The sequence below is a fragment of the Gavialis gangeticus genome, unplaced genomic scaffold (genome assembly GCF_001723915.1).
Source record: "Gavialis gangeticus isolate Ggan-Ray unplaced genomic scaffold, GavGan_comp1, whole genome shotgun sequence".
NCBI lineage: Eukaryota > Metazoa > Chordata > Crocodylia > Gavialidae > Gavialis > Gavialis gangeticus.
Genome location: NW_017729006.1, coordinates 28,368,922 through 28,378,696, shown reverse-complemented (window position 1 = coordinate 28,378,696; position 9,775 = coordinate 28,368,922). Strand labels below are relative to the sequence as shown.

General features: G+C 43.3%; 1 protein-coding gene across 1 annotated transcript in view; it reads right to left on the bottom strand.

Annotated features, from left to right (window-relative positions):
• The window catches only part of EEPD1 (endonuclease/exonuclease/phosphatase family domain containing 1), a 108,491-nt gene extending 98,722 nt beyond the window's left edge, over nt 1–9,769 (bottom strand). The window contains exon 1 of the mRNA XM_019509051.1: nt 8,699–9,769. Coding sequence (XP_019364596.1) covers nt 8,699–9,552 — 854 coding nt within the window. The 5' untranslated portion in view covers nt 9,553–9,769. The remainder of the gene's footprint in view (nt 1–8,698) is intronic.
• Between the last annotated feature and the right edge of the window lie 6 nt (nt 9,770–9,775).

Here is a 9,775-nt window from a genome sequence, read left to right as displayed (position 1 = left end):
TATAACAAATGTATAATTTTTCCATATGTAGAATCTAATTAGTGGGGGTCATCTTAAATTTAGGGTTAACTTAGATTAAGGTAAATACAGTAAGTGCAATCCTCAACCTTGCTCAGAAGCCACACAACACTAATGTGTCATTCACTTCTATTCTGGCCTCTCAAAATCCTTCGTTGCCTTGACTGAACAGCTGCACATCTTCAGATGCAACCCGGAAAGGCCGCTTCAGCACCTCATTCCCATCTAAGTTCTGTTTTGATGCAGTTTGATCCTGGAAGTGCATAAACACAGCCTAAGTCCTCGATTCCTTAGGAAAGGGGAAACCATGCCAAGGAACTGTTGGAAGCTGAGACTGCATAGGCCAGTCAGTGAAGGAGGAGGGGGCTTCTGGATATCAAAGAGTAATTTGTCAATCAATGTGGAAAGTTGTACAGCATGTCAGTTTTAAATGTGTTATCCACTAGGGTTTACAGAAGTTACTCTTGATGTCTCTAGTTTACCAAGATGCATATAGTATATAAAGCCAATGAGTTCAATGAAATAAAATAAATGTACAGTATATCTATATTAATGCACAGGAAAAAAAAAGAGTTAAACTATTTACTGGTAGATGTTGTTTATTGCCAAATGAATAAAGTTGTGAAAAAATAAAGACATGTTTTTCAGTTCTAATCATCTTCACTGACACTTGTAACAATAGCACAGTAGGTAAGAAAAGGCAAAGTGAGATTTTTATATTGAGAATGTCAACATAACTAGTGTTCTGTCTCTAGCTACACTATCACTTTAAAAGCTGGTGCACAGGACAAAGGTGTTTTGGTTTGATAGTGTCCTCTATATATTAAAGAAAAATAACCAACTTGTGAAAGAAGCAAACAGTTCAGATCAAATCTTCCTGCAGCAAAACCCCTGGCACGGGGCCCTAGGCGAGAATGTCTCTGTAGCGTTCACTGTGGAAACGCCACTTATTATTCCTTGTGCATGGTTTGTGGTCTTCTCTTGCCACAAACAGGGACAGTTATGGGACCTGACCAAAACTCAGCAGATTCATATAGGAGGAAGGAGGAAGCCAGGGCTGTCTCTGTAAAAGACCAGAGCCTCCAGACTGCTCTAATCCTCAGCCTCCTCTCAAAGGCTGATAGCATGGCTGAGAGCACTGGCAGGGACTCCCTTTTGCCTCTGAACATCCCCAGAGCACCCAGAGAAATCTGGGTAGTAACTGATGTATGCTAGCTATGCTCCTACTGCACTGCATCCCCACTCAGGTCTCCACCCTTCCCTCTCAAGGACCCCAGATTTCAGACAGAATGAATCAAATGATGTCATGGATTCAATTAAAATCCACATGGACAGTGCCCTCCTTACAGAGATCTCAGGAGGATGAGTCCCTTTATTATTTCACAGCTCTGCCCTTCAGCAGTCCAATCTTGCAAGGGGGCAGAGTGCTGTTATCCCACTAGTCATTATAACAACCGGGCGTGGTTGAGTTTTCAAAGAAGCCATTCAGACTTTTGTAGCATTAAACTCAATATTCAACAGCTGAGAGTAATAGGCCAAATCTTCAGCCAGTTTAAATCAGCACAGTTCCTTTGAAGAGGCTCACTAAGATAGGGACCTATCCAAGCTTTTCTTGCAGCATTCTCACAAGGATGGCATCCAGATTGTAACGACACCCGCTCTGCAAAATTCTACCAGTCTTACATGAATAAAATAACATTTGCTTTTTCATTATTATAGGAACAAAGATATGGCAGATAATACTTTTTTTCTTCGATGATCTTGAACTGCAGAATGTGGAACTCACTAAACATTACAAGGGACAAGGGCCCTATTTATTCTTTTACAGCTTAAGGTCTATTAGTTAAGTTATATTATTTGGGCAATACTTGTTTACAGCTCTTTTATTGCAATTCTTATTCTTGGCTATGTTCCAGTACATTATTGGCATGATTAAAGAAACAAACAGAGATTTAAAGAAAAAGATACAGAACAAAACAGACACACCTTATTACTTGGTAGGGTCACCAAGGGTTTTGGTAACAAAATAAAAAAAACCCAAAGCAAGCAGACAATGTTTGCTGAGTCCTTGAAACACTTATTTGCTGACTAGCGCAGCACCTGTTATTTCAACCATTAAATAGTGTGAAAAGGACTTGGGGTGGGGGGGAAAGGTAGTTGGACCTTTCTTGGATATATGTTCCCCTCCTCTCCAGTTTGCTGGGAGGAAATGGAAATGGGATGAAAATCACCAGGCTCTTATTTCAAACCTCCCTTCCAAAGAAAGTTGCAAAGATTCACTAAACAAATATGATGACACTACTTCTCATACCTGTTATACAAGGCTAGCAAATGGTACTTGGCAAACAAAAAACCAGACAAAACACAAAAACTGCCTCTCCCCCAAAATCTCTTTCCCATCCTTTCAAGTACAGTTAAACCACATGCTGCAGTTGTTCAACGCTAAGAGAAGGAGAGTCTGGAGGAACAGCATATTTATCTTGAAAAGTGCAAAAACTCTCAAAGAAAAAAAAATTTAAAAAACCCAAACAAACCAATGAAAAATCTTAACTGCCTTAAACAGACCACAGCACTTGCATCTCTGTGGTTGAATCATCACTTTTCCAGCTAACATTAACACTTGTTATGTGGATTTACAGAACAAGTAGAAGATGACAGTTCCAGAAGACTGATTAAAGCAAAAGGGAAAAAGTGGAACATGAAAATGGTTGAGGTTCAAGTGGAATTCTTCCACCCTGAATCAGAATAATACTTCATGGGACTCAAGCTTTAGTCTTGGCATTTCTTTCCCTTATTTGAGAGTAAAAGATTTGGCTTTCAGACTCCATGCCAACTTTAATTTGCTCAGTTACAAAGCATATTCTTGCATGGTCCCTGATCAGTATTTGATGGCACAGAAATCCACTTGGAATCATTAAATTAAAAGATTTTTTGCAGTAAGGGATGTGCACAATTAAGTGCTGCCCTGGTTCCTAGTGAAATCTCTAGAGAGCAGTTAAACTAGAGCAGGGATTCTCAAGCAGGGTGCCGTGGCACACTTGGGTTCTGCAACTTTTTTTAAGGGTATCACACAATATTGGCACTGTGTAGCAAATACCTACACAATTCATAAGATAAACCTAGAGATTTCAAATAGGAATCCACTTTCAAAAACATTTCTGATCTCTTATCGTCTTTCTGAGCTCTTTGCAACAGAATTGCTCTATAATTTTTCCATAGTTAAAAAAAATGAGTGAAAGTTAAGAGCTGGCGTTTCCTCAGAAGTGCCTTCAGTCTAACAAGGGGTGCCTTAAATTAAAAAAAAAAGATTAAGAACCCCTGAACTTGGGCAGTGGGGACCAACTTTTCTGGCAGGCATGGCATAAATTAGGCCCTATACCCTCCTCGAGTGCCACTCCAGTCACCTTCCTCCGCCAGATCTCTGCATGTAATTAAAAGGCTGAAAAAGAAGCATGAGTACTACACACTAAAGTGCAAATCTTAAACCCCCACAACAACACAGCCCAAAGTGGGGTGGGGAAAAGATTGTGTCCTCTACCAACCCACTCCACAAGGAACCAAGATGTAGCTCCAAAGCTGTTCTGCAAAGGCTACTAGAGCTCAGTGGCTGACGTGAACTCCATCATTCATAAGGCCACAATGGAAAGAATGAGAGGCTGTAGTAAAATTGTATACAGCCTGCTCTTTTCTAAAACTATTTATGCTCAGGTCTGTGACAACTGCTGTGTGAATCACACAGGGAATGTGTACCTGGATAGTCCTCCAGGGTCCATCACACTTCCTCAGTGACACTTCCACAGCTCTGGGGAATGGACTGGTTTGGGGCCTAACGCTAGCGTTGTTCAGAAGCACACGACACCCAGCCTAGATGCCAAATTCAGCCCATAAATCTTAACGTTGTACCATGAGAAAAAGCCACAGCCTATATGGCACAAGGGTTCAGCCCATAAATGCATGCCCTAGGAGACATACCACCTGACCCACAACTGATGTCACTGGGACTATTTATTCATATAAATATAGTAAATCAGGATTTGGCCCACAATCAATCAGCAAAAGGCAAAGGCCAAGTTATCAAATGCCTCACTGAGATGTCAGATGTACCATAATTTTGCAGTAAACCTCATTTTATTTCCCAACTTGGATTTACTGTCACCATAATCCAGCCAAGAGGGGCAACAAGGAGAACAAGCCTTCCACTGCAAGGCTGCTTCTGTGAAGCATCACATTCTCATGCACAGGACACTGATTTTATGAATACTATATAACTTAAGAACTGTTCAGCAGATCCTGATCTTACATACAAAACCACATGAATACAAAGGCCCAGTCTGTGCTAAACCACAACCTTACTAGTAACAAGCCTATTTACACACAGGTGACAGAGGCAGGACCATACTAATATGGTGACACTGTCCTTTTATGATGGTGATCCAGAATAACCCTCTCCATTAACCCTAATAAATAGTACTAAGATACAGTGCAGTTAGAAAATAAATAAATAAATAGTTCCTTAACTATCAAAAGCTGCTAGCACAGCTCCCAATTACGCAGTGGAGAGAGCCAATGTTTATTAGTCTTCCACTAAAAAGCCATAGAAGGAAAGAAAGAAGGAAAGAAAAGCCTTTCCCAGCATCAATCTTTCAGTTTTGGTGGTTGAACTGGGAAAAAAAAAATCAATCTGCCCCAACATGAAAAATGTTCAGGTTGTATCAACAAAGAAAACTGAGGGAAAAAGGAACTGTTTTGATGGGGGGGTGGGGCAAGAGTCATTGTGGGAGGTTTTATTTTTTTTTAATGCTAAATCAAGCTACACGTCTAAATGAAATGCCTTCTGGGGAAAAAAAGGTCAAAACATTTCATTTCAAAACTGCTGAAATAAAATGTTTTTACGTCATCTGAAAGTTCTCCTCTAGTTCAACTATTCAAGTGATTCAGCACCCCTCTCCATCATCCCCTCTCCAACAGGTTCATTATCTTCCTTACTACTTCTCAAAACCAAGCCCCATCACTTGATTTTTTTCAGGCTGGAAGCAAGCTGCTTCATGAAGTACCAGCACTTACTTGGAAGGTTAAAGGCAGTGATGTAGGGAGCAATCTGCATTCCAATATGAAAGCCAGTTCTAACAAGCTTTCAACAAATCCTGCATTTACTGAACTAGGTCTGCAGAAATGTTGCGGGTTTGGTCAACCTCACCATGCATTTGATACTTTAATCCAATTATACTGCATGTTCTACACTATAACAGGCAGGTTAATCACTGCGAAAATTACCCTCTAGCCCTGTGAAAAAATCTGCTTTCTTACACCCTGCATGCAATGCTAAAAAAAAGGACCTTTTTAATATATGTAACAATACGACTGATGAGCTTGCTGCACTTCGTTCTTTCTGTACTACAGTGACAGATTTAAATCAGCTTACCAGTGACAGTTCATGCTCAGTGGCTTGGTCTGACTGATGTTGGGCCAAACAAAGTCTACTGCCACCCTTAGTACCTCTGAGGGTGAGCTTGATATTTTTTTTTTACATCAAAAGGAAATTAGTCTCCAGCTACTGTGGAGCTTCACCCTTTTTCTTTCTTTTTCTGTAACTGACTTCTCCTATTCAAATATTTTTCATATGCTCTTCAGCGCTTGAATGGTGCGGAAGGGTTGTCTTGTAATTTGCCAAGGGGAGCAGCAGATTTTTACATGTTTGTAAAAAGGATACAGATGGTAATTTCACTAGGGTTGGTAGTGACTCAGTGATATTATTCACAGAAGTGGGTGGTGAATTGTATTAAACAATATGGTGTTCTCAAAACTACTCCTTATGGACGGGTCACCATTGGTGATTGGACTGTGTTTCATACTCGTTTTGCAGGGTGTAAAGGACAGCACAAAGCAGTGGAGGATCAGGCCCTCAATGAGCACAAATGGCTCTATGGGTAAATGGAATCAGCCAGGCGCCAGCCTGAGACAATGAGGGACTGGTACTGTACAGGATCGCATTGGTTGGTTTATTTAAACATGGCTATGCACAGAGTACGTGGTCTACTTGTCAAGCACAGAACACATCCACTCTTGCAAGTTAAAATGAGCAGGTTAAATAGACCACAAATGCAGTGGGCAAAAGATGCAGACAACGTTTGGAAATGTAGGTGACAAGTGTCACCTGCCCCCTTGCCCGTCTGCACAACATCAACATTCACCTTTGTCCCTCACTGATTCCATTAGCCTCTACATGTGCTGGTAAGCCCTCTGTGTCACTGTATTCTTGACTGAGCAAGCAAGAACTGAATTGCCACAGATGATTATTATCTGAAGTTAATCTAGCACAGCAAGGATTATTCTGCAAGTCATGTCATCACTTCCCCAAGAGGTACACAACTGGAGAGGCAAACTTGCAATATTTAATACGTAGAGGAGGCTGACTCTGAGCTCAGTTAGAGCAGTGTTAACTTCACTGGCTTTGACAGCATTAATGCAAACAAGAGGAAGTTCTCACCCACTGCTCCCAAGTCGCTGAGTAAGGTTAATGCTAACGTAATTTGTCTTCGTTTCGCAGACCTCTGTTCTTTGCTTACTTCAGCCTCCAAGGCAAATGCAGACCTGTCTGCTGTCTCTAGTTTGTCTGTCTTGCTCACTTCCTTCCTTTTTGTAAGTTAGTGGCCTGATTTTCCAAAGTGCCAGGCATCCATGACACCCACTGAATTCACCATTCACTTTTTACAAGCCATCTCGTGGCCCAGATACTGAAGGTGACTGCTGTGAGCCATTTACAAGAGTGGATCCTAAGCAAATCAAATCACTTTCGTTTGAGTACGGAAATAGAATCATCCTGAGATTAGCAAGAATTATTTTGTGTCATTTATTTGTTTCCTCAGCTATTCTAGCTCCCTTCTGTCCTACTGGGCAAGGCTGGTTTATATCCCTTTCCTCCCAGCCCTAGTCCAGACTGCTTCATTCACAGGGATGAAAAATCACTATAAAATGGAAATGATCACCTGCCAAACTTAGCTGACAGTACTTAGGGTGATCTTTTGCTTTCAGCTTATAACCAAAATATCAGTTCACTAGTGTTCCCCACCACTGCAGTATGTTCAAACTAACCAGACTTGTAGCCAATTTCATTTTGTAGGAGACTGATTACAATCCAAAGGGAAAACAGAAATTAGGAAACAGCAAAATGATCCAGGAACACTAAAAGCAGATGAAAAACATTCAGCAGGAATGGACAAGAGAATGCCCAGAAAGTTCGTTTCATACTCATCTCGCTTTCTAGCTGTCAAACTCTGTCATGTCTGCACATGGATCTAAGTTCCTGCATCGAAGGATTTGGCTCACTAATGACATGTTGCAACAGAGAAGGAATGCAGCAGAACACTGTCACAGCTCATGGACATCGTGCTGCATTTCCTTTCATTCCAAAACACTTCTACTGCATAATGTTTCCTTTTAAAAAAGGAGAAGAAAGTACTGCAAACATCATTGCTGTATTTTTTTAGCTAGCTTGACCTCTGTATGATTGATGTTAGCATACTGAAAAAGAATAGTACTGTTAATGCTGTAATATATAATGGTATGTTGGCACTTCCACTCAAAGGATATCCCACTTTCAGACATTTGGGAATTATCCACACAAACTTATTTCAGGTGGAAGTGTTGGTTTTACATGGGGAAAGAAAAATCAGACCAGTCTAAAAGAAGGTGAAGGGGAAAAGTTACTTTTAAAGAGTCTTTCTTTGTACTTTTACGATAGAAAAATGGCTTCATTTTGAAGAAGGAAGTTTAGCAAGCGAGTACTTGTTTCAGAAATATATATATAGGTCCCCAACAGCTAAGCATGACTATCTTTTATTAATAAAAAAGCTTTATTAAATAATATGGCACAACCTCGTACTTACTAACAGAAGAACTGTTCCACATTATTTCTAAAGGTCAGACCAATCCTTTACCAGACAAACAGATGTTACACTGTGCCCTTAAACTCAGTAAAATCCAGGTCTGGCAGACTGCCCAAGACAGGAGGTTCCAGCAGCACAGCTTTCTGCTGGGAATGTCCTCCTGCCAGTCAGCAACACAGACAGAAGATGACTACAGAGTATCCACCCTCAGTGTGTGAGACACTCTCTGTTAGCTGCCCCTGACCATTTACACCATGAACTGCACCTGCAAGGTGGTGACTCCTGGATGATTCATGCAGATCAGACACGTGCAGGTTCATAATGGCTTTGCATGCTCAAGAAATGAGCTGCAGCAGTCCATAGTGGCCGCAGATCTCAAGCCTTTTTGAATACGCTCTGTATCTTTTGGGTCATTTTTTGAGGGGGGAGGAAGAAGGAAGTGTAACATAGTCCTATTTATTGAGGTTTAAACTATTATCTATTAAATATCTGAACAAAACTTTCTAGGGATATAGCTTGATGTTAAGGGACTCTGCTAGAGAATAGGCCTGTTGGACCTTTCCAGTGGTGCACGACACATTCCCAAGTTACGCACTAGAGCTAAGGTAGTCTAACTACGGTGGCTTTTTATCAAGGTGCCATCATCATGGTCTCAGGGTGGAGGCTGAACCAAGATGCCAGTGCAAAGTGTAGATAACATCCAATAACCCTGCGATGGATTATTTAAATATACAGCACTTCAGACATGTAAGGCAGCAAACGCCAAGTATTGTTGTTTCTTTGGAGCGCCTTACCTGTTCTCCAGCACCGTCATGCACACAACCTCACGCACACCTGGGTTATTGACCTTTTCAGTGGAGCAACTTTGCAGGTTCCAGGTGGCAACCCGCAGCACAGGCCTACCGTCCCTCACCCCACCAAACATCTCCACGGTGGGACGGGTGGATATTATCTGGGTCGGGCCCCCAGGTGGGAAATCCAAGTCCTCACTCTGCAAGCTCAGGGAGGTGGGGCTGGGGTGAGGCTTGGCTGTGAAATTGAGGCCACCATTGGTATTGGTGGAAGGGGGTCGGGACCTCTCTGCGAAGATCTGATGCCTGATTTTGTCCAAGAACGAGGAGTTAATGCAGTCCATCCTCACCAGGTCCTCAATGCTTTTGAAGGGCCCATGCTCTTTGCGGTAATCGACGATGCTGTTGGCTATCTTCTCCGTGACGCCACGGATGCTCATGAGCTGGGCCGGTGTGGCCGTGTTAATATTGACCTTGGCGGCACAGAGGTGGTGCTCCGGGTTCGGGTCCTTCCTCAGCGAGCTGGGCGAATGCTGGGCAGAGCCTCCTTTGCTGCTCACGCAAATCTCGAACTTCACTTGCTCCAGCTTGGCCGCCCCCACCCCGCTCACCAGCGCCAAGTCCTCCACTTTCTTGAAGCCGCCGATGTACTCCCGGTACTCCACGATGTTCTGGGCCACCATCCTGGTGACCCCGGGGAGGGTCATCAGCTCCTCCTCCGTGGCTGTGTTGATGTTCAGTCGCTCCTGGTTCACGAGGATGTTGCTGAAGTTGCAGGCAGCGCTGAACTTGCGGCTGTGGCAGATGTCCGAGGGGTCCCTGGGGATGGAGCGGTGGCAGCCCAGGTTGCCCCCCATGGCGGCGGCAGCCCCGCGGGGACGGCCAGCGAGGGCTGCGCTCGAGTTTAAGACGAGCCCTCGGCACCGGCTGCAAGTGCCCGGGGCACACGTCTCAACCGGGGGGAGGAAAAAGATGCCCCTCAAGCCCTGCAGCGAGCCCAGCCTGCCGGTGCCAGCACTACCTCAGGCGGAGGGCGGCGGCGGGCGGGCGGGCGAACGGCATCGCGGGCTCCTGTCCCGC